We start from the raw sequence: 26,438 nt of genomic DNA, 5'->3' as shown, positions 1-26,438 counted from the left end.
TACTTGTTGCAGTAGCTGCTTGTGTCGCTCTGTCTGCTTTATAACTATTTTCTGTTTCAGTAAGCCAGCGTTCTTGTTTCCTAAACTATTTCATACATACATTTATTTTTCTCTATCGTTTACAGTGTACGTTGTCTAAAGTTGGCTGCAATTATCTCCCAATAAAAACATCTCAAAACGTGCTAAACATTAGATTTTTGCTGCGTATTGCGTCAAAAGCGCACTTTTACCGCAATTTTGCAAAAATCACGGCAAAATGACACGATTTTGCCGCAGTTCGCAACAAAAACGCATTTTTAGCACGATGTGAGGACCATCATTAGCACTTACATATAGATTTTTACTTATTATTAGAAGATACTTGGAGCTAACATTAGACAGCACAGGGAAAAGTGCACATGGAGTCAGAGAAATGCAGGGACATCGCCGGAAATAGAGAAACGGTGGTAAAGCAGATTATTAAAAATGATACCCTACAGAAAAAGAGGAAGGTATGTATGAAGCAGATTAGGAAACAAGAACGCTGAAACAGAAAACAGTTCTAACAAAGCAGACAGAGCGACACAAGCAGCTACTGCAACGATTACATGAGAGAAGCACTAAGAAGATAACTTATATGTGTCCCAGTGGCAATGAGAGGGCTGGCTGCAGAGTCAGGCAGGCTATGAGTACAGAGAGCAAGCTTTAGCAGAGAAACTCTCCCCCCCCCCCGACCCCCCCACCCCCACATCCTGAAGTCCGCCTGCTCTTTTCTAAGGAGGAGTTCACTCTGAGTTTTTTGACGAGTGTTTTGACGCGGAAACCACCTCAAAAAACACGCCAAAAAACGGCCGAAAATGTCTCCCATTGATTTTAATGAGGGGAAGGTGTTTTTTTCCCACGAGCGGAAAAACTGTCTTGCGAGAAAAAGAAGAGACATGCCCTGAGTTTACGCCTCTGACCTCCCATTGACATCAAAGCGTATTTCGGTGCGTTTTTTGCCCGCGGCGCTCAATGGCCGTGGGGGAAAAACGCAGCGAAAATCAGCGTGCAGGCAGAGCAAAATCTGCCTCAAAATCAGATTTTCTGCCTGCAAAAAACTCAGTGTGAACCCAGCCTAAGGCTTCGTTCACATCTACGTCGGGACTCCGTTCGTGGGTTCTGTCGGACCTTTCTGTCAGGGGAACCCACGAACGGAATCCAAAATAAAACAAACAGAAACCAAAGGTTTGCATTTGCATCACCATTGATTTCAATGGTCATGGATCCGGTGGTTTCCATTTGTCCCCGTTGTGTAAGGGTTCCGTCGTTTTGACAGAGTGAATAGCGCAGTCGAAACCATTTGCACCGGATCCGTCATCATTGAAATCAATGGTGATGCAAACGGAATCCTACTGTTTCTGTTTGTTTCAGTCAGGGTTCCGTTCATGGGTTCCCCTGAAGGAAAGCTCCGACAGAACCTATGGACGGAGCCCTGACGCAGATGTGAAATGAAGTCTAACTAGAGACAATATGCAATGAAATACTTTTGTGTCAAAAAAGACAAAAGTATTGTAGGTATGATACATTTATTGGCGAACGAGAAAAATTATATATGAAGCTTTCAGAGCACAGAGGCTCCTTCTTCAGGCAAGTTTACAAATGAATTAATATATAAAACTAGTGGCCCTACAGGGGAAATGTAGTATTACATGAGGCCATTTAAACAAATCACAGTCCATGTTAGCAGCTCAAGGCTCTGGCTCATATATGGGAGGGGGTTCCGTACAGGGAACTCCCTGCTATGATGTCTATATGCCCAGAAAGGGGATATGGAAAGGGGATATATCAAGATCAGATAAGCCCTTTAATGATGTACTAATGCACTAGGAGGCCACAATGACTTTCTCTCTTTTATATTGAACAATGATGCTAATTTTTGACCATGGCACGATCCCAAAGACACTCATGGGCCAAATACAACCGAAATTCAACATGGCGCCGTCATGAGTACATGCACTAAAGTTTGGATGCATCAATTTGCAAAGCTCAGCTGCGGTTTAAGCGCATTTCCTCGAGGGCAATGATTCATCCTGATTCACATCAAAATGAAATAAGAAAATAATTGCACATCTGCGACCCGGATATAATGTATTAAAAGTATCAGTTAACCAGAAGCTCAAGAGCTACAAATTGGCAGGATATGAACTTGCGTCTGAAGCTTTACATCGAAACACAGCTGATGCTACACAATAACTGCTGCAAAATACAATTCTAACAGCTGCTACTTACCTGAGGGATTTTACTACCTATTGTGATACTTCACTTTAGATATTAGAGAAGATATTATACATATTATATTATTAATAGTTAAACAAGAAAGTATTTGACTTAGAAATCATGTTTTGTTGTTGTTGTTTGCCTGAAATACAAACTGGATTACAAATGCCCTGAGGAAGTCAACAAGTTGGGGCCAAATTCAAGACAAAAAAAAAAGTTATCCCTTGACAGATACAGGAAGGGAGGATTGTACATAAAAATGAAAACACGGATTCAAAATAACAGACATTTAGACATAAAGAAATTATACTTCAATTTTCATTACACTGTATCTTATTGGTCCGTTTCTTTATGTTCAGTAGTATGGTGCTTTGTATAATAATTGGAAGCATGTGGGTCTTTGACATTTGTCAACCTAATAACTTATGTTATTTCAAATAATCTGAATCGCATGGTGTTAGCAAGTCGCCAAGGAAATCTGCCCCAGTGACCAAGTTTTGATCCAGGTTCTTCAGACATTTGGCGTTCAGGTACTTCCACCTGGTGTCAATGCTGCCACTGACCACTGCTGCCAGGCAAAGAAAGCAGACAGCTGTTGTCACACAAGGAAAGTGTTGTGTGCTCCTCCTGCATTTTAAAAGACATGCCGTTACCTGCAAACTTCTGCTTGTATGTACCTTCCTGCCAGCAGGGGGCATTATCACGGGAGGGCTGATGTGACTATTCGGAAAAAAGGTTTGTTTATTCTTTTGACTAATGGGATATTAGGGGGAAAGTCTGCTACTCTCTCATGTCTATCTAAGAAGACATGCGGTAAAAGTAAAGATAAAGTCTGCACGTGATTTACATATAGGTAATATCTTTTTGAACGAAGACCCTACAGCATTACTTCCAAAGGCTAATTTAATCAAGCGAGATTTAATAGACTCATGTACTTCAAACTGTTTTGCCTGTAAGGCATAGAAATAATGGTAACAGTAAATAAGGAGATGATGAAAGTCTCTAAAAGGCTTTGCTGAACAATGTTAAGGCATGAATAAGTATTTAAATATACAAAAAATAAAAAAAATGAATGACTATGGGATTCTTGAATAACAGCATGACTGAGAACAAGGAGTTTGTACAGTGAGGACCCTTAGGGAAAACTAGCAGCGAGTGTTACAGTAATAAGGCTTTAGAGAATTAATCTTTCACCATGTAGCAGATTATTCACTTTACTTCAGGTGTCCATACACATTAGATTAAAGGGTAACTAAACGTTCAACAAACCCCTGACATGTTACAGTGACATGTCAGAAGTTTTGATTGGTGGGGGTCCGAGCACTGAGACCCACACCAATCGTTAAAATGAAGCGCTTTGTTTCTGTTCTGCTTTTTCCAGAAAGCCGATGTAGTGGTGTACAGGCTCATAGACTTTCCATTGAGCCTGTACACCGCATCGATTTCCGTAAAAAGCCAAACAGAAACGAAGCGGCTCAGCGCTCACACAAGCTTTTGTGCCGCTTCGTTTTAGCATTTGGTGGAGGTCTCAGTGCTCGGACCCCCACCAATCAAAACTTCTGAAATGTCACTACGACACATCAGGAGTTTGTTGAACGTTTATTTACCCTTTAATGTCAACCGAACCTGCCGGCCATCTAACGTGTATGGGGTTGTCCTAACTCTCCAGAAAACAACTAAGATGTATGGCCACATTTAGGATGCCTTAGATCAGGACAAAGAATGTTGTTTTAGATAGAATAGATAGATAGATAGATAGATAGATAGATAGATAGATAGATAGATAGATAGATAGATAGATAGATAGATAGATAGATAGATAGATAGATAGATAGATAGTTCACAATGGTGATGGAAATGTTGCTAAAAGGTTTCCATTTGTAACCATTGTGACAGGGTTCCGTTCTTTTGACAGAATCAAGTGTAGTCAACATTGATATTAATTCCGTCAAAAGAACGGAACCCTGTCACAACGGCGAAAAACGGAAACCTTTTAGCAACGTTTCCGTCACCATTGAGATCAATGGTGAGGGAAACGGAAGCTAAGGTTTCAGTTTGCCTTTCCGTTGGGGGGTTAACTCGATGGAAATCTCCTACGGAACCCCTCACGGAAGGGCAACGCTGATGTGAACAGAGCCCAAATGGTGCCGTCGGGAGGAATAGATGTCGGCCGAAAGAGCCACCCTTAAACAGTGGAATGATCCATTCACTTTCACCTGGACAGGATCCTTTTCACAGGGGTATCACAAGATGGACAAAGATGTAAAGATGCTCTAACAAATGTTGCAATGTTTTTTTGTGATTAGAACATTCATCAGGAAAAGGCAATAAACGGAGAGATATTTCCAAATTGTTGAACAATATTCACAATGGAAAATCTTTTGAACTGTAGGAAATATCCTTTTTCCATGGCCTCACTTGTATTTTTCTCATATTATGGTAGAGATAGTGACTGCAAGCAACTTTTTAGACACAAAGCCAATCATTGCATCTGCCAAAGCTGATAATTTATAGTACCATAGACATAATGATTATTGTTAATGATTGCAGAACTTCTCCGATCGTTGATGACAATCTTTAGGACTAAGGACAGCTTTACTTACTCCCTAAAATGAAACTATGTAAAAGTACACACCTATAAGAGGTGCCTGTGGTCGTCATTTAGCACAAGACTAAACCCTCATGCACATGACCGTAGCCATGTGCACGGCTGTGATTTTCGGGTCGGCCGGCAGCGGACTGTCAGCAGCGAGCCGCCTGCAAATCGTGGGTCACGCATTATTTTCTATGAGCCCGGACCGCAGAAGACGGCAGTAATAAGACATGTCCATTCTTTCTGCGGTGCGGGCTCCCGGGCCATGCACGGATCGTAAAAACTACGGTCGTGTGCATGGCCCCATAGAAATTAATGAGGCCGCAATTCTCCCGTGCATTTTCGGGGGAATTGCGGCCGCAAAAGCACGTTCATGTGCATGGGGCCTTAATGTTACAATTTATATTTCCTAGAAAGTTATTCAATATTTCATTTCTAAGTAACTCACTGTTTCTATTTCACCTTTGTGCAGTGCTGTCTAATATGTTGACGTTTGTCTTGGGCAAGCTTAGCAACAAAGAGACTCGTACATGATTTATATCATATTTTAGCAAAAATGGCACCTTCTTAGAACTATAGTGAATAACGGGAGGAATTCACAGAAAGAGCAAGTTACATCTAATGTGTCTCTATGGTATACAACCAGACAAGGACTCCTGCAGGCTCCGGCCAGGTTAGTAAAACTGTAAATTATAAATATGCAGCAAGCTATAGTAATAAAAAAAAACAAAAAACATCCAATAATACTACATGTCCTAATACTATTATAGTTGTTCTCTCCTACCATCTGACTTTGTTCCATGTCTGAGTAGCTCCAAGAGGCGACCCGGCCACCATAGGCACTTGGATTGGGCTGGGCTGTTTGTTCATGATCAGGTCCAGCTTCTCCTCTAGGGACTTACAAGTCGCCTCTAGAACTTGCAGCTTGGACTCAATGCTGTCCAGCCGCAGGCAGATCGTTTGATTGATGGAGTACAAGAAGGACTACAAAGGAAGAAAAGCAGTATTAGAATATAAGTTTTCAGAAGGAACAAATATAAAAATATTCTCATTATTTGGAGAAATCTTCATATGTTTATGAGGCAGGCAAGTCACAATACAGGGTTAGTAGGACTTTGAATTCACTTTTTCATAATTCAGGGAGAATTGTTAAGGTTCATAACTGCTGGAGGAGCAAGAACCCACAATAGTCACTGCAGAGCCCAGAAAGTAATGATATTGATTCCACCCAAAACTATAGATGTTAATGAAACCCATCAGTGAAAAAAATTATGAAATAAAAGTTAAGATTTTTCAGAGAGATGAAAACTAATGAATGAAAAAATAAATAAATAAATCAAACCCGAAAATATATCACTTTAACTACTTATCTAAAAATATCTATAACTCAACCACATATGGTTTTCCAGTTCACATTTACTGACCTTTCACAGAACATTATAGTTACAACATAGGAACTGAAAGTTTTAATGTCCAGATTAAGAATATTTACAAGTATTAGTCATATTATGCCTCCCGCAATGCCGTAAAATTCAAAACCTATATTAAAATATTCCCTGTATAATCCAGATGTCTAATTTTCAGAAATATATCCAGCTCTGAGATTAAGCTGGGGCATAATTCACTTCCATTTTTTACAGACTTGCTGACAGAAAAATGTAGGTAAAAAGAGGAATTTAATCTCTGACCTTGCATAGAAATCATTTGCCTTGAAACCGAATTTTAAGGAATAGCCCTCAGAAATGGCAAGTTTGCCATCTAGTGGCAGTAGGTGGTATGAAAGGCACAAAACAAAAAAGTGAGGATGTAGGTAACAAAATATACTATATGGAAACAGACAGGACAAGCCATAAGAGATGACATCACTTGGGATGTCATTTTTCCCTCTAAGGCTTTTTAACCTAGATGGAATAAAGAGGAATATTGCAGGGCTATGCCAGTACAAAAAAAAAAGGACAACAGCCTCTCACATCAAAGCCCTTCTTGCTGTAGAAACCGTCAGTAAGTAGCGGTGTTGCAGCGGAAATTTAATATTACGTAGTGTTCATTCAAATGAAAGGGTGACCATGTAATACACTGTTGCGCCAAGTCTTCCCAGGCTGGTGAGGCTCTTTGCAACAGCTACCTATTTTGGCTAACGGAAGTGTTCTAAAGTGGGGAGCCCCCTCTATGGCGTACATGTGTCTTAATAGATCATATGGGGAAAAAAAGCTGTTGGACAGGACAAACCCCTTTATGTAAAAGGTATTATTGGATTTACGTTGGAATAAGCAGCTATGGGGCAACCTAGTGTTAAACTATTGGTTTTAAATGGAGTGTGTATGTCTCATCAGAGCATCAACAAACTGAGCTACCATCACTCAAGCAGTCTGGTTTATTAATGTGTGTATCCAAAATAATTACACAAAGTATAAGGAGTAGCCAAGAAAGAAATATGTGTGCTTAGACTTGTATCTACATTGCCATATCTCTGGTAGAGAAGGAGTCTCCATCTTCTAGGAAGACATCTCCAAGCTAGTTTAGTACACATTCTGATTTGATCAATTTAAGGATATCAACATGTAAGTGTAAGGAAAGGGAACATATGGTGAACGCTGAAACCTTTATGGATGGATCCTGACAGTTGATTTCTATGCGCTGTCGTTTCAACGAAGGCGCCAGGTCATCCTCCAGGACGCCATGATTCTCCAGAACAACTGTGAAAAAGAAAAGAAAAATATAAACAAACAGAAAATGAAACATTTATCAGGACAGAAAGTTTGTTATCCTGGACAAATGAGAGGGTCACGTCTGACCCGATGCTTGTAAACACACATGTCTTACAGATGACAGAGAATGGGTGGGGTGATGGCGCGCGATAACACATTCTTCTGGCTCTATACAAGGCCGATCCTTTGTTGGCTATGAGTGATCAGTGAGTAAACAGTTTGTAAAACCTAGAAAGAATAAATCATTTTTGCAAGCATCTGCTCAAAATCCAAGTGTCTGTTTTTCTCTGAAGTGACCACACGTCTGGCCTCCAGCCATAGAGCTCATTTACAAGTGAAGACAATGCAATCAGATAGTCAGTAACCAAACGTCAAGATCCTATAGTGGTTGACATGAATGTATCAGCTGACGGGTTCTTAAACTGCTCATATACATTAGGTTTCTAGATTTTAATCCTATGGATTTTTAAGGAATCCAGGAATCTATTTTCCATCGGGTAGACAAACAAGGATCTGACAGGTTGGATTATTTTTTACCTGTCGGATGCTGCGGTTTCCCCCAAGATAAGGAGCACTAACTATTGAGTGTCTTTTATTAGGATTTACAGTGTTTCTCCAATTCAATTCTCCCGGGCCTATCTGACATCGGGCATAGATAGACGCAGGGTGCACGCTGAACGGGACAGTTGCCAAGGCAACCGTATGAAGCTCAGGAGAAACTAGTGCACGGGTCCTGTTCGAATTACCAAAAAGCGTGCACACTGTGCCTCTCCTCGACCAATGTCAGATCGGGAAGTGGAATTTAATTGGGACACTTTAAAGGGGTTGTCCACTACCAGACAACTGATGACCTATCAACCAGATAGGTCATCAGAATATGATCTGTGGGGGTCCGACACCCAGACCCCGCACCAATCCGCTGCTCCGGTGGCCTGCAGGAACCGGATGTCTTTGCATAGTATGCAATGTACGGAGCCGGAAGCAGATGGCTCCGTGCATTGCAAAGCGGCCCTGCTGCCGAACTGCAGCTCTGCTCCTATTCACTTGAATAGGAGCATAGGTCCAGTATTGCAGCTTGGCAGCTATTCCGTGGCCGGAGCCAACCGCTTTCGGCATGGACGTCCGGTGCCCGGAGGCACCGGACCAGCTGATCTGTGCAGGGTCCGAGTATGGGACCCCCACAGATCATATACTTATGGCATATCCAGTGGATAGTTCTCCGGTAGTGGACAACTCCTTCAATTGTTTTTGTTTGGTGACAAAAAAAAGTAAAATGGACTCCAGGATTGGTCTGATGTTGAAAGTCTATAAATATTTTGATCCCGCAGAGTGGCTGAGAATGGATTCTGCTGCAAAACCTTTTCAATACCAATAGGTCCTCCGGTATGGGCAGGTCAATATGAAGTGGATCATATTCTATAGACGACAATGGATTTGTCTCCATAAAAGATAAAAAAGGTAAACCCCTCCCAAAAAAAAAAAAAGGGAGGGTGGTTATACCACTTTATAAAATGCAACCTCTACCCCTTGTAATATGCTCTTCCCTAGTCACAGCTGCACAAGCAGATAATGCGTATTTTAAAATGAAATTGAAACGGTTGCTTGAAAACGAGATAAGGGCTTGCATCACAAATCTTTAAGCAGGCTGGGAAATGAGACAAGGCCATTTACAGTCTGCGTGGAACTCAGCAAAGACTAGTGAGCGATCTGCACGGCAGACAAGTCGTTTTAATTAACTAACAAATAAACTGCAAACGAAAAAAGACGGCATAGTGGTTAATAAAGATCAATCTGAACAGCGTTTTATAGGCCAATAAAAATAAACTAAGAGAACCATAACGAGTTATATGTCGGTGCTAAATACAAATGTGCAGCAGCCAGTTCTCAAATAATATATTAAAAGAGCATTAAACATTAAAGGCCGTTTATTTAATAAGAAACCGCTACCAAGAACATTCACAAACAGTAGTATTAAGCACACGTATTCTTCCTATTCATCTTAGATCTCCCGCCTTGAAGTTTTCAGTGGACTGTGACACGACCATGAGGCAAGCAGCACTCGGCTCTTTCCGTATTTCACATAGACTTCAATGGGGAGTCCCGCAGCCATCTCGCCACTGAGCTTATAGGAGCATGCGGCGGTCGTGTATCGGCGATGGGGAGGGGGATGGTGTCATCGGTCCCCTGTTCTCTCGATAGTTTCATTAGGAAAGAGGTTTGCCCAGATGACTGGGCCCCGTTATAATCCTGAACTATGCACACACCAAGCTGCATTTCTTGGTCTGTTCATTCTTTTATGTGTTTTAGTGTTGCAAGCATTATATGTTGATAATTGTGTGATCGCTGCAGGTCCGACCATTAGAACCCCCAATGAACACGTACGTGCCGTGTCCCGCATTTGAATGGAGTGGTGGTCACGCGTGTGCACTACCGGGGTCTGTATATTCTCTATGGGACTGACGGAGTTCGCCAAGCACTGTCCTCAGTTGTCTCAATCAGACCCATAGAGAATGAATAGAGCAGTACTGCGCACGTGTGAACGAAGGTCTATTTAAATCGAGGGACGCGGGACCGACGTACATCTGATTGCTGCGGATTGCAGCAGTCAGACCCTTAGCAATCATACGTTTATTATCCATACTATAGATAGGTGATAAATGTTTTACACGGGACAACACTTTTAACTTCCAGAGACGGTGATGTTGGATAAATGCTTCATCTCATCTACACTTTCTTTAGGATGTCCTGTTACTATTCAGGTAGGAAGTGGGAAACATATTTTTCCGATCTTCTGTATTTGGCTCATTGATCAGAGAAATTAACTCACCAGGGTGATGTTCAGGATCCAGTTCATCTACTGTTATCTGAATCACCTCTGCCAGGTCCTGTCCAGACATCATTTATAAATCGTCTTTGCTGTAGCACAGTTCTTGGTGGCTCTGTAAAAAAAAAAAAAAAAAAATGCAGAGTTGAAAACGTTTAATTTGCATTTTGACAACTCATGTGTCACACTGCAATATTGATGCAGTGATTTGCGTATAAGCTTCAAATGTTACCAATAGAGGTGAGGATCGAGGAAACGTTATATCAATATTAGTTTATCAGATTAATAGTATGACATCTACGTCAAATCAGTTAGTTAAAGAGGACGTGTCACTAGGTCATGTAGGTTGAACTGGTTTACTTACCTGAATAGCGCTGTCTCCCGGATTCCAGCGCGGTTTTGTTTTTTTCCTGGACCTCCCTGTTCCAGAGATATGGTCCACTTTTGTGTTGGCTCCCTATATGCTAATTTGCTATAGTTAGCCAAAGGGGTGGAGTTAGCTTTCCTGCCTCTGATTATGACCAATCAGCGCGAGGCAGCTTGTGGGTAGTTCACACCCTGTTGGCGAAGTACAGAGAATTAACATATAGGAACTACCCACAAGCTGCCTCACGCTGATTGGTCATCATCAGAGGCAGGAAGGCTAACTCCACCCCGTTGGCTACCTATAGCATATTAGCATATAGGGAGCGAACACAGCAGTCGGCCATATCTCTGAAACAGGGGGGGGGGGGGTTCACCAAAAAAAAACAGCGCTGGACTCGGAGACAGCGCAATTCAGGTTAGTAAATCAGTTCAACTTTTATGACCTAGTGACACGTCCTCTAGCTAACTGATTTGGCGTAGACGTCATATTATTAATCTGATAAACTAATATTGATGTAACGTTTCCTCGATCGCCACTTCTTTTGGTAACATTTGAAGCTCATACGCAAATCACTGCATCAACATTGCAGCGTGCAAACTTCGTAGGATTCTTGGAGAGTTTCTTATCAACAAAAAAGCAACTGTATTATTTTCTATTAGGTCACCATGACTTAGTTAAAAATCGTGAGTCTTCGTATGCATTGCACTGCATTATGATAGGACGTCACTATGGCCAATCGTTTTTGGACTAAAATCCTCATATGTTTGCATAAGGCAAGTGCCGCAAACAATGTGGTTCATGGTTACAGTTACTCATTACATTAAAAAAGAGACATATGTATAGTATGAAATAATAACAAAAATCACAGAACACATCATTATGTAACCTTTATAATATTAAGTTACTAGAATGAAGTATAAATAAATAGGTCTTAGTGAAATGTGATTGGTATATATCACTGCTGTGTGTATACGTATTGTGCTCCTTATATTTACGCACCCGGTCAAGAATCTGAAGGTAAAACGACTTTTACAAACACAAATTTCAGTCTAATTGGTTATTGGCAATAGCGAGTGAATAGCTTCCAGGATAGAAAATTCCACCGCCTTGCACTGGCAATACGAAGAAACTGGCATTGGGAGATAACGCAAGAACTGGCTCTGATGTTTAATACGAGTTCCTCTTCTGTAGAGAGAAAGAGATTACCAGTGTTCTGCTATGGTGCACTCACTGACTCAACTCCTGAACAGCTGTCTAGCACACGAAACCAAGCGCCAAATCACGAGCCAAGGGGATTTTTTTTTTTAAAGGGCTGAACCTCAAATGACTAATGTTTCTATCACAACGATGGCTTTGTTTCTTCAATAACGCACAAATTAGCTAAATTAAAAGGTACAATCTGTTATTTTCCACAGACCCCTAAAATAGAAACATCTACAGTCAGTCCTCTGATATGAAACAACAAAAAGGAATTTAATTCTCTGGATATGAATCCGGACAGGGAAGAACCAATGCATTTTCGGGTGGGTGTTTTACCCTTGAGATGGCTGGAAAAGATTTTAGATTGTGTCGAATGATGAGGAGAAAAAGCTGCCCATAATGAACTAGATAAACATCTGGTTAAAGATTCACATTATTCACAAAGTCCGGCCGAGCTGAAGTACTGCAGCAAGTCCGCTATGATATATGTGGAGCCATCTGCTTCCAGCATGGACATCCGATGCCCGGAGGCAGCTGTAGCAGCTGATCGGCGGGGGTCCAGGTGTCTGACCTGCACCGCTCATATACTAATGAACTGTCCAGTGGATATGTCATCCGTTGTCCGGTAGTGGAGAACCCCTTTAACACGCAACTTTATAAAAGGAAACTTCACCCACTGTACATTACGCTCATTGATTTCTTCTTTTATCCCTGGTTTACCTGTACAGCTATTCTAGATTCAGAGCTGCGTGCACAGAGCCTATATGGTGGCACAAAGAGCCCTTATGATTCCTTACTATACTGTTGTATGGTGCCTCCTCACATCGCTAGATATTACAGAGATATTCTCCCCTGGCAGCAATGCATGCAGCGGAGAATACAACTATAATACAGAATCAAATGGACCATGTGACACTTGTGTCCGTCAGATTCATATGGAATCTAAAAGAAAAATCTATGCATGGCTTCATATGAAATCAGAGGCATAGAGAGGTACAGTAGGACTTCAGAGCCGCAGTGCAGCTCCATACAACTCAGAGGTTGCATGGAACCGTAATACATAAAGCATGAGCCCGTCATCCAACAAACAAGCCATGGTGACAACCAGTCAAAGCTGGGAGTTTGGCACAGTTTCACCCCTTATAAGCTCTTGTTCAAGATCCTGGCCTATACTTGTAACAGGCTCATCGCCTGTTTTACTATAAGCAATGCTCCATAGCACGGCATGTGATGAAACATGTAATGATTTCATGAGCGCAAGACAAAATATCGGTGTGCCTCCATATGACAGAGGCACAAGGAGGTCCAGTGGGGCCTTCAGGTGCTGTATTATAAATCCATAATACAGCCGTGTGAATGAGGCCTTTTTGCTGTTTTCAATGCAAAAGGAAAAGAGAGATTTCAATTTTCTGCATTTTAATCTCTATTCTTTGTAAGTGCATGTCCACACAGGGCGCATTTTGTTATGTCTTTTTTGACATTTGCACTTTTCACATGCAGCAAATACTTGTGTTTTTGCATACAAGCAACTACAAGAACATGTCCTAAAAGGAAATATTTGGAAAAACGGATGCTTTTTCTGTAATTTTTAAGTGATAGTTGCAAAGTACGATGTTTAATACAACAGCAAGTGAGAACCCTGCCTTTACACTTTCAGTTGCCTGTTCTTTTATTACACAGCTAATACAGATTCCATCTGGAGTGTTACATTTATTAGGGCAGAAAGCTTTCCATTCCGTTACATCTGAGAAGGCAAAACCTCTGTATTTCTGCATAACGTCATTAATTATCTAATTGCAAAGATGACTTTCTTAGCTGATAAATCAGCTTACTGCTGACACTACCCCCACTTAACACAAGATCCTGCAGCTTTAAGTGATGCCAAATATATAAATTATTCATATTTAAATCTGATCAAAGAGATTATTACTGTCCCGAACTGATGAAATAACGAGGCAGGAGCATCTGCTAATGGTGGCAGAGTGATAACAGGTGTCCCAGGTACCCCCAACACGGCAGGGTCCGCAATGGAACTCGGGTCACTGAATTTGCTCCAAGGGAAAAGCATTCTGTCCCCTTGAAATCCCCTTGACTTACTCATTGGAGCTGTATTCACCGGACACTGTCCAGATACCGCTCACACAGTGTTATTTAACTGAAAACAGACACAGAGACGGAATCTGTTTTGTTGTTATTTTATTCCACATTAGGGATTAATTTAAAAAAAAATGACTGCTATAATAAATGTAACAAGTAATAGATTTCACTAAAGCTGACGTATAAATCAGCAGACATCAAAAGCTTTGTGGAAAGTCTGAGCTGGTTGTGTATCGCATAGAGCAGAAAGGAGCCTAAAATACACAAATTAAAGGCTATGTAAACCTTTGAACGGCAAAAACATTTTTTTTTTTTTAATGGAAAAAAAAAAAGTAATATCAGTGTGTCTTGTGTAACTTCGTAAATACTTTCTATTAAAAATAAATTTTACTTTTTGAGATACAGCTGCTCAGTATTCTCTATACAGAGCAGCTGTATCTAGCGCTATTCACTGACCTGACGGGTTCAATGACTGCGGGTCATGTGTCTCTCTGACAGTTCATAACTTAGATGTGATAGTTTACAGGAGGATCCTGCGTGCGGCGACAGGTCCGCGGGACTGACCGATTCAGTGAATAGCGCTAGATACAGCTGCTCTGTATAGAGAATACTGAGCAGCTGTATCTAAAAAAAGTAAACCGAATTAAAAAAAAAAAAAAAAGAGTATTTACAAAGTTACACAAAACACACTGATAGATATTTTTATAAAAAAAACAATTTGCCTTTCAAAAGGTTTATATAGCCTTTAACCCCTCTGACCTGGAACTGCGAGTGTGCAAAGTCTTTCTATGGTAGGGTACACTAAGATATGAAGAAAAAGAACAAAGCTATAGGAATATTTACACTGTGAGTTTTAGCAGATGAGCATTGTGCACAGGGAAACATTTATAATATATCCACATGATCTCAGTTCAGACAGAAACGGTGGCTGTATATAGAAGACCCAACGGAAAGGTTAACACGTTTGCTCAGATCTCTCCATTACAATCTAGAAGAGTTTGGGCATGTCCACACACAACAGAACGGTTGCAGAAAATTTCTGCAACAATTTGTCACCAATTCTGGCATAAGGAATTGACATGCTGCAGTCCGAAAAATATGCACCGCAAGTAAATTTATGCTCGGAATTTTTACGCAGATAAATCTCATCCCCTATGCTGCTACTGTATTCTGCTGCGTTTTTCTGTCCGAAATTCCGGACGGAAAAAACGCAGCAATTCTGCAGCGTGGACGAGCCATTACACAAACAGCCAAGCAAGCACGGCTACCTCTCCATTTGGTCTCTTTCTGTAAGCAACCACTTTGTCAAGGCAAACCGGAGTCAGTTGATCATGGTTTTCCCCAAAAAGTGGGGTTCCAAGAGGTTGAAATCCCCCTATCAGATATTTATGGCATAAACTATGGATGACTGTACTAAGGTGAAATTCACATCTGCATTGAAACCTCTGTTGCTGATCCGTCAAAAATGGCAGAACAAAATAGAGCATGCAGCGCTATTTTTTCTGGCAAAACCCATTAAAGTCAATGGGATCAGTCAGACACCATTGGTGCCTGTCATGTGACAAATCCGCCATTCCATAATTTTCGTTGATCTGCTCCTATGATGGAACAGAATAGAAATGAAAAACGGTGATGTGAACGAGAGAAAAAAGTGCAAAAGATTGAAAGACAACAGTTACTTTAGCTGATAACAGAGAACAGGAGCATAATACAACAGTGAATATTGTAAAAATGTACCTTATATTTGCATTACTGGATTGCCGGGGGAAAGGATAGGTAAGTGCTGTTTCTTTTGTTAATGCATCTAATTTTAAACCATTAGCAAAAAACATTTTGGAACCTGGATAACCCCTTTGATCTGGCAAATGAGGGTCAAAAAATTCAGCACAGAACTGTAATATAACATGGAATGTGAAGCAGAAAACTGAGCAGAAATAGCCAATTAAAGACCCACTCATTTACAAAATCTTCTAAACTTTCAAGTTTGTTTTAATGACTATTCTACGACCATCAAATAATCTGGCATCAATTGTCCAGCGAATTTGGCAAACGTAAACAGAATAATTTCTATTCTATTTCATAAAATAGCAGCACAAAGCTATGCAGACCTGTGCTTATTACTGCCGAAAAGCTTTGCATTTTTTTGCCAGAAACCCCAGAGACCTTTCATTAAAAATCCTGAAAAAAAAATAAAAAAATGGCAGAGGACAAGAGAAGGTTGAAATAGCTAAAGGGAACATACATAAAACATCCACACTATTAGAATTACATTTAAAAAATAAAACATTTATTTGAGTGTTTAGTGCATTTTATTGCTCAGAATTTTTTGGGGAAAAGTAAAATAATAATAATAATAATAATAATAATAATAAAAATTCCAAACAAAACTCCCATTTACTGGACGCACATATTGTTACGTTCTTGAGGGACGAAGACTGCTACGCATCAAAGCCATGGATGATGTCATACTAAGAATTAGTGCAAAGTGCAGAACAGAAACAAAACAAAAAAAAGACTATTCTAACCCCTTCGGGATGAAGCTATTTTGGACTGCGTTATGAGGGCTAAAACTTTTAAATTTTTCTGTCATTGTAGCCATATGAGGGCTTGGTTTTTGCAGGACAAGTTGTTTTTTTTTAATGGCACCATTGTGGGGTACATAAAACGGACCATTTTTTTTCCATTTCTGTATGTGTCGATTAACGACACATACAGACATGGAATACGGCAGCTACAGTCCCATAGTGAATGCGAACGGGGCCCGTTCCATCCACTATGGTGTACGCCGTCTGTGTGGGAACGGCGCATGCGCCGCTCCCACACAGTCCAAGTTGAACTGTGCGCCGTCCGGCGCCATTTTCCTGTAACCGGAAGTCGCGGCCGGACAGTAAGATTACTACTTCCGGTCGGGGCTTCCGGACTTGTGCACTTGGAGCGGCGGTAGCAGACGGAGCGGACGGGCCGGAGGGAGCTGCGGCGGCAGGAGCAGGTAAGTTATTTCTGTGTATGTTTGTGTTTCAGTGTGTGTTTACTACTGTATGTAAACCTACTACACTGTGTGTTAGCTCAAAAAATGGCAACACACAGTGTAGGAGGTTAGACCGTTCAAACCCCTCGTTTCTCCCGGCACTAGCCAGGATAAAGGAGGGGGGGATTCTGAGAGCTCACTAGAGCGATGGAGTTTTCCCAAATTTTGCAGCATAAAGCAATGTGGTTGCTTTACCACATGCAATGCTGCAATTTTGGGAATTGCTCCCTCTAGTGACCAGCACTGGGAAATATTATAAATTAGAATCTAATTTATAATATTTCCTGACTCGTGAAAAAAATAAAAAAAATTAGAACAATGTTTAATCATCTATACACTAATTGTTTAACTAAAAAAAAAAAAAATTTTTTTCTAGCAACACATTCCCTTTAAGGCAATACCAAATATGTGTATTTTTGTTAATGTTTTACTACTTTTGCACAACAATAGCACATTTCTCGTAAATAAAATAGATTTTATAATGCCGCATTCGAAGAGCCATAACTTTTTTATTTTTCCGTCAATGTAGCTGTATGAGGGCTTGTTTATTGCGGGCCGAGTCATATTTTTTTAATAGAACCATTTTGGGGTACATATAAGTTATTCATTTTTATTTAAAAAAAATGTAGGTGACGGATGGAAAAAATAAAAGCAATTCCCCCTTTGTTTTTTGTGGGTTTGTTTTTTACGCCGTTCTTCATGTGTTTACTTATGCAATTATACAGTTCGTTACTAACGCAGCGATACCATATATGAGATATATTTGTAATTTTTAAAACCTTTTGCTTAATAAATACTTTTTGTATGGAAAAAAAAATTGGTTTTCTTTTATTGTTACTGTGAACACTTTTCTTAATACATTTTATTAAACTTTTATTTACCCATTTTTTTGTTTCCACTAGGGAACTTCAATAAGCAATTGCTATATTCAGTATATCCAAGCATTATTGAATGACTGCGTAAAACTGACAGGCAGTATATACGGCTGTGCCTGAGGCCTTATTCACACGAACGTTTATTACGTCCCTGCTACGCGCGTGAAAATCAGGCGCGTTGCACGGACTTATGTAAGTCAATAGGGCCGTTCTGACAGGTCGTGTGTCCGCTGCGTAAAACTCACTACATGTCCTATACTTGCCTGTGTTCCGCGCAGCACGCACCCATTGATGGTGCGTACAAATCGCGCTCGGCACACAGAAGCACTTCCGGGTGACGCGCATGATTCGGGCTACAGTAGTAAAAAAAAAAAAAAATGAATGAAAACAGAAAAGCACCTCCTGCTTTTATGTTTGTAAACATAAAAGCAGTGTCATAATGATGCCGGCTGCGCGAAAATCACGCAGCCACGCACCATATTCAGAAGCCACACTGAACTTTTGCACGGGCAAACCGCAGCGTTTTTTGCGCGCGCAAAACGGACACGTTCGTGTGAATAAGGCCTAAGGCGCATAGCCTTGGCAAGTCTTTCCCTGGTTGCCGTGATCGTGTCGAGGAGCCCGATGGGGTGACAGGTGGTGCCCCTCCCTCACTCTGTAATCCACTTAAATGCCAGGGTCGCCATGGACCTGTGCATCTAAGGGGTCAAATGGATCGGGGGCAAGTCCAAAACCAGCCATCACTGCAGAATGTTGGCTGTAAATTACAGCCGATACCTGCTGCTGGTGGCATGGGCACAGCTCCTGAGCTGTGCCATCCACTGGGCGTACCATTACGCCCGACTGTGGTAAATAGACCACAATAAGCATGCGTGAATGGGTTAAAGGGCCATTTAATTTTAATGTGGGTCATTAAATGGATTTTGGAATTTTACATATACAGTACAACGTTTAGTGGAAGTTACTAGCAAATGTTTAGATACAGAGGAAAACTTTGTTGTCATTGCTTTCGTTAAATGTCCAATCCTAATTAATAAACATTGTACAGTAACGTAACGTAACGTTGCTGCACTGAGTATCATAAAGGGGAAGAACCGCAGCTACAGCGCCATCTAGTGGAATTAACAGCTTGTTACAGAACATCATTTTTAAAATCAAGCCAAGAGAAAACACAGATAGTGAAAGTGTGTTACTAGATAAAGACAAATATGCCTTTTCATACATAAAGCCTGTTTGCGTTTTCTCGATCCATACACCGAATATATCCCAAGCCCCCAGTCAATGGGCATATGCAAAAAGAGTGTCCTTTTGGCATACTTCTTTTTTGCTGTATAGATTAGTGTAGATTATTTTTTTTTACTATGGGGCAATGTATGCCACTATATATGCCTATACAGTGGAACACCTCGCAGCCTTCTGTTCGATGTTTCCATCCAAAGCAAGGCTCTAACACTATGTAAACAGAGCCTGAACCACATAGATCAATATAGATGTGTGAAGGGTCTTTTACACTGGCCGATAAGTGGCCGATGCAGCCAGCGTTGATTAACGAGACATTGTTGATCGGAGCTCGTTTGCTCCTGTCACACGGAGCTATGTATGGAGACGAGCGGGTGTTACTCTGATTGCTCGTCCCCATACATTATTAACATGTCGGCAGCGCGTCTCTGATTACACACCAAGACGCGCTGCCGACAATGATAATATTACACTTTTTTAAAACGATACGACCAGCAGATGATTGAGTGTTTGCTCGTTCCTCTTTACACAGGGCAATTATCGGCAACGAGCGTTCTATGAACTAATTATCTGCCCGATAATCGTCCTGTGTAAAACCCCCTTAAACCTGTGAACTCTGTCATTGCTTTCAAATACATAAGCAACTAAAAATCATTCAGTCTGCAGGTAGCAGGGCATCAGTGCGCTGACTTGGCGGTTTCTGTTTCTTCAGTATCCGTGCCCTCTTCTAGCAATCAGTGGGGTTCCCAGCAGTCAGGGGCAATGTAGTATTACAAGGAGTCCATTTAATACACGGTCGTGTTAAGGGTTGATTCACATGCGGCAGATTTTGTTGCAGCAAATCAGTTACATACATCTGAATGGAACTTGCAGACATCCATGCACCTGCTGCGGAAAAAAAACTCATTCAGATGAATAAAACTGTCAGAAATTTCAGCAACAAAATCTGCCGCATGTGAATCCAACCTATGTCCACAAGGGTGGAAGTCGTTCTTTGCGAAGGAGAAGGCCCTGAGCAGGAGACCCCCTTTCTATGAAGTTTATATGCCATAATAGGGAATATAAAAAGGGATTGTTCCGATGGGACTACCCCTTTTAACGCTACTTAGAACTTAAAGTGAGGTACAGATGTAGCAAACTTTAACTTGACACGTAACACATCATACGCCATTGAAAATGTCAAGTTAATGTTTTCTGCATCATAGTATGTACGCATAAAAGGTCAAGCTTAAGATTGCTACATAACGCATTAAATATGCTGTGGCAAGAAATTAATGGACTTTTTCAATGGCTTTTGTTGTGTTATAATCACGCTGCAGCAAATTATCAGTCAAGTTAAACTTTGCTACATCTGTATGCAACGTGTTAAATGTGAAGTTTAAGGTTGCTACATCTGTAAATCTTATGATTTGCCTACAGTGCTACTATAGGTGTATGGAGGGTTGTAAAGATACAGTGCTAGCTGTGCGGAGGATTGCAGGGACCACAATGCCAGGTGTACAGTATGAAGGGTTGCACGGATGTAGCCTTTGGCGTACTGAGTGCTGGGGTAGCATGCATGCAGAGATAGGTGTACGGAGGGTGGTATGCATGCAGAGATAGGTGTACGGAGGGTGGTATGCATGCAGAGATAGGTGTACGGAGGGTGGTATGCATGCAGAGATAGGTGTACGGAGGGTGGTATGCATGCAGAGATAGGTGTACGGAGGGTGGTATGGATGAAGTGCTAGGTGTACAGAGAGTGGTATGCATGCAGAGATAGGTGTACGGAGGGTGGTATGCATGCAGAGATAGGTGTACGGAGGGTGGTATGGATGAAGTGCTAGGTGTAAGGAGAGTGGTATGGATGCAGAACTAGGTGTACGGAGGGTGGTATGCATGCAGAGCTAGGTGTACAGAGAGTGGTATGCATGCAGGGCTAGGTGTACGGAGAGTGGTATGGATGAAGTGCTAGGTGTACGGAGAGTGGTATGGATGCAGAGCTAGGTGTACAGAGGGTGGTATGCATGCAGAGCTAGGTGTACGGAGGGTGGTATGCATGCAGAGCTAGGTGTATGGAGGGTGGCATGCATGCGGAGCTAAATGTACGGAGGGTAGCATGCATGCAGAGCTAGGTGTACGGAGGGTGGTATGCATGCAGAGCTAGGTGTACGGAGGGTGGTATGCATGCAGAGCTAGGTGTACGGAGGGTGGCATGCATGCAGAGCTAGGTGTACGGAGGGTGGCATGCATGCAGAGCTAGGTGTACGGAGGGTGGTATGCATGCAGAGCTAGGTGTACGGAGGGTGGTATGCATGCAGAGCTAGGTGTACGGAGGGTGGCATGCATGCAGAGCTAGGTGTACGGAGGGTGACATGCATGCAGAGCTAGGTGTACGGAGGGTGGTATGCATGCAGAGCTAAATGTACGGAGGGTGGTATGCATGCAGAGCTAAATGTACGGAGGGTGGTATGCATGCGGAGCTAGGTGTACGGAGGGTGGTATGCATGCGGAGCTAGGTGTACGGAGGGTGGTATGGATGCAGTGCTACAGTATGTGTACAGTGGGTTGTATACATGCAGCTCTAGGTGTACGAAGAATTTATTGGACCCAACGTTAGTTGCCACATAGCCCTCGCCTTGGTAGCTGCCTGTAGTCAAGCTAGAGGTGATGTTTATTGACACAATATGAAGAATGAGTAACAGCCTGTAAATGCACAACAGATGTTATCTCAGTATCACGCTGACAAATGAAGTAAATCAAGAGGTATAATACCTTGCTGACAAACACACATGAGGTTTCACTTGCCAGCAAATGGAGCAAACCAACAGAGAGTGAGCCAAGCTAAGTATTGTTTTATGGATAATTGAAAATGGAAAAAAAATCATAATTTACCCCGACTCAGATTGGTAAACAAGGTGATAAGTGGCCGAAAAAAGGAACAGAGCAACTTGAGTTTGTGGAAATGATGTACAGAATGATTGGGAGCTGCTCACGCTTGAATTACCTATGTAAACATGGCATGACACAATGATTGAGGCCTCATGCACACGACCGTATTTTTTCCCACCCGTAAATACTGGCGTAAATACGGGTCCGGTGTCACACGTATTCCACCCGTTTTGCACCAGTATTTACGAACCCGTGCCCGTAAATATGGGTCCGGTGTCACCCGTATTCCACCCGTATTTACGGGCACGTTTTTGGCGGCAAAATAGCACTGCACTAATCGGCAGCCCCTTCTCTCTATCAGTGCAGGATAGAGAGAAGGGACAGCCTTTTCTGTAATAAAAGTTAAAGAAATTCATACTTACCCGGCCGTTGTCTTGGTGACGCGTCCCTCTCTTCACATCCAGCCCGACATCCCTGGATGACGCGGCAGTCCATGTGACCGCTGCAGCCTGTGATTGACCTGTGATTGGCTGCAGCGGTCACATGGCCTGAAACGTCATCCAGGACGTCGGGCCGGATGTCGAGAGGGACGCGTCACCAAGGCAACGGGCGGGAGACCGGACTGGAGGAAGCAGGAAGTTGCCGGTAAGTATGAAAGTCTTTTATTTTTATTTTTTACAGGTTTATACTGATTGGTAGTCACTGTCCAGGGTGCTGAAAGAGTTACTGCCGATCAGTTAACTCTTTCAGCTCCCTGGACAGTGACTATTTACTGACGTCGCTTAGCAACGCTGCCGTAATGACGGGTGCACACATGTAGCCACCCGTCATTACGAGAGCTCCATAGACTTCTATGGACTGTCCGTGCCGTTATTACGGCCTGAAATAGGACATGTTCTATTTTTTTCAACGGCACGGGCACCTTCCCGTGAGAAAACGGGAAGGCACCCGTCGCCAATAGAAGTCTATGAGCCCGTTATTATGGGTCGTAATTACGACCCGTAATAACGGGAGTTTTTACGGTCGTGTGCATGAGGCCTCAGTCTGTTTAGGAGGCAGGAGGATTTCAGGATGAAAATCAATGGACTCTTGAACTGTTATGTGACGCATAGTTATAATATCTGAGGTGTTATTTGGGTATTTGCGGTTTTTTTTCCTGTGTCTTGGCTTGAGCAAATCCCTAAAATGATATTTGAAAATTGGATCCGTACCGCACAACGTTTATAATAGAAATAAACTGATGAACAATGGGGATGGGCCGCATCAAACAATCTAAAACCTAGTCAGGCTTGAGGTAGGGTACGTCCACACTTCGACTGCGCTATTGATTCAGTCGAAAAAACGGAAACCTGCCGGAATGGTGACAAACGGAAACCATTAGCAATGTTTCCGTCACCATCTATATCAATGGTGATGCAAACGGAAGCTAAGGTTTCCGTTTGACTTTCCGTTGAGGGGTTCACCCGACGGAAACCTCAGACGAAACCCCTGAACGGAAAGCGAACGCTGATCTGAAACGGCCCTTACATGTAGATTTTGGTGCAAGGCAATCTTAACCCCAGATCAATACAAAACAACAGCCATTTGTTCCACTTCTCTCACATTATCACACCCTGCCAGAGAAGTACTGGGGCCCCAGCTAAGGCCTCATGCACACGACCGTAGATGTGTGCACGGTCCGTGGTTGCGGCATTGAAGGACGGGTCGCGGAGTATCATCCGCGGGCCGTCTGCAATCACGGACCGTGCACACGGAGGATGTGCATTGACTTCAAGGAGCCCGGACTGTAAAACGGCATATCCTATTTTTTTTTGCGGTCTGGGCTCCGGGCAATGCACGGAGTGTTGAAACCATGGTTGTGTGCATTGGCCCATAGGATATAATGTGCCCTATATTATCCGCAATAGCAGATAGTATGTGGATGCAAATGCACGGTAGTGTGCATGAGGCCCAAGTCTGACCTGGTACCTAGAATGACAAAATAAGCTTAGCTACATTCTGATGGCCTCCACGTAAACAGGACACATCTAACACAACTACATATTGTTCTAGGACACATTGCGTTATGAACCTCTTATATAATGCAGCATTTCAGCCTCAATTTAACATCTTGAACGATATGTTTTAGGTGGAACTGTATCTCAATTTAACGACTAGTAAAGCTTGTTCAGAATCGTTCTCACATTAAGTTCTATGATGTAAATAACTTAACGTTTCCCTGACCTGTTGAATAGAACTTTTTTCGTACCCAAATTGAACTGCAGAACATAAAACAGAAAGCATTGTTTCCAAGTCAAAGTGATTAGAGGATGAGGTAAGGCGGAAACTTCAAGCCAACACAATTATTACTGCACCTTGTTGAAATACGATTATGACCTTGGGCACACAGTTTTTATTAAAAATGTGAAGTTCACTTTGATTCTTCATTATAGATTTTATTCTGTTCTTGGTAAGAAGATTCAAACACAACCAAAATTCTAAAAGCACTTAATACTGGTTCTCTCCTTTTCTATTGTACAGCATACACATTCATGAAGAGCCAAGGTAATACCGCTGCCTCTACCATCATTGCAACGGTTGGCCAAAACTACATGGAAAACCTGGAAAGAATCCATTAACACAATGCAAAATATGTTGGAGCGCTATTTCTTTTATGTAAACCTGCAAAGGCTTCGTTCACAACTGCGTCAGGGCCCCGTTCAGGCGTTCCGTCAGAGCTTCACGTCAGAACGGAACCCTGACTGAAACCATAAGTTTCGGTTTGCATCACCATCGATTTCAATTGTTGACGGATCCGATGCAAATGGTTTCCTGTGAATAGCTCATCAGTTGTCCGTGCCTGGACAACACCTTTAACGCCAGGTTTCCCCACATATTATCGCTGGGGTTCCCTGCAGGGAGACACTTTGTGATCAGCCTATTGTCAATGAAAGCTTCTAACAAAAAGGGATTGTCCAAAGTGGAGAGCCCCTTTAAAGTCTATGATCAGATGATAAGCAGAAAACTTTAACACAGTATAGAATGCAGCTTTGCCCTATTATTTTTTTTCCAGAATGGAAACAAAGTTTTACCAGTTTTTGTCATGATCCTGCCTACAGGTCTGTAAAATGGACCCGAAGGGACTCCGTGTAATTTGTAGCATGGTTTCCTTGAACATTTACTCCTAGATTTTGCAAACACCTAACCAAAGTAATGGACCTTGTGCTCTGCTTGAAACTGTATCACTAGTTATCATCCAACAACAGACACATAATCTAACAAATCATCAAGAAAACCCCTGTCGATATTCCTTATTAAGGCATATGGACATCATAGATGTGGGTCCCCTGCCCTCGACCCCTGGTATGAGCCAGAATGGAGAGCCACTCTATAACAGCGACTCCCGCTCTGGTGGACTCAAGCTGTCCAGGTATGACATGTATGGCCATTCTTCAGAATGGGCGCCATGAAAAATATATTTCCGATCCAGTGGCCGATACAGGGGAAATGTCTGGCTGGCTGTCCAGGGAAACAGAACCCGCGTCAATCAGCTGATCGCAGTGGCTGATCCTATCTGAAAGGGATTTCTCTCATGACACAACCCTTTAATACCATCTAAAAATATAAAAATAAATTTGCTTGGAAGTTTACAAAGTTAAAACAAAATGTTACATTCAGTAAAAATAGGTTCCAGTGTTGACTTATCCTTATGTAAGAGTAAATAATCAGTGTATGATCTAAGGCTCTGTTCACACGTGCATTGTGGCTTCCGTTTTTAACACGCAGATGTGAACATAGCCTTAACTGTTCTGTACTATGAAAAGGTCAATAGTTGAAAAACACATATTTGTACTAATTAGATGTTATTTCGCTTGGAATAAAAGTTGGTTGTTACTGAGGCAGAAAATCTTTGTTCTTTCATGTAACACGTTTTTAAAACACAACCGTGATCCAGCGCCATCCATGTATCAAGAGATCGTACTTTAATTAATAGAAAAATGAAATATCCCCTATTTTTGCCAATTTGTTTTACTTGGCAAGTAATGATACAATTACAAACCTTACCGGAAGATTAAAGAGCATTTTGTATATAATTGTTATTCTGTAGAGACAGGCAATTGAGGTGAATACATTCTGTTCCAAAGGGTAACCGGAAAGGCAAAATCTGTTTTTCTGGAGATACAGCTATCGGATGAACCTCAGGGGGGGAGGGGGGGGATTACTGAACTAATGCATTAGCTCTTGTGTATTTAGTATCAAAGCTTGCAAGTGCCGTTAAAAATACATTTATTTAGCGGACATGACTAGGTTTTAATCCCCACCCAAATAATGTGCATTGACGTTACACTATAGACCAGGGCTCTCAAATACGCGGCCCCTGAGCCGGTCATCTGCGGCCCGTGGGGCACCGTAGCTCCC

The 26,438-nt window shown here is 41.9% G+C and overlaps 1 protein-coding gene across 3 annotated transcripts in view; it reads right to left on the bottom strand.

Moving 5' to 3' along the window:
* The window catches only part of BANP (BTG3 associated nuclear protein), a 343,815-nt gene that overhangs the window by 235,974 nt on the left and 81,403 nt on the right, over positions 1-26,438 (bottom strand). For all 3 annotated transcript variants that reach the window (XM_075838330.1, XM_075838329.1, XM_075838331.1), the window contains 3 exons: positions 10,367-10,478; positions 7,433-7,527; positions 5,616-5,815 (listed from right to left, as the gene is read on the bottom strand). In XM_075838330.1, the coding sequence (XP_075694445.1) occupies positions 5,616-5,815; positions 7,433-7,527; positions 10,367-10,439 (368 nt within the window). In that variant the 5' untranslated portion in view covers positions 10,440-10,478. The remainder of the gene's footprint in view (positions 1-5,615; positions 5,816-7,432; positions 7,528-10,366; positions 10,479-26,438) is intronic.

The sequence above is a fragment of the Rhinoderma darwinii genome, chromosome 9 (genome assembly GCF_050947455.1).
Source record: "Rhinoderma darwinii isolate aRhiDar2 chromosome 9, aRhiDar2.hap1, whole genome shotgun sequence".
Taxonomy (NCBI): domain Eukaryota; kingdom Metazoa; phylum Chordata; class Amphibia; order Anura; family Rhinodermatidae; genus Rhinoderma; species Rhinoderma darwinii.
The sequence above is the reverse complement of the archived record's forward strand: the minus strand, read 5'-3'. Positions and strand labels throughout refer to the sequence as shown.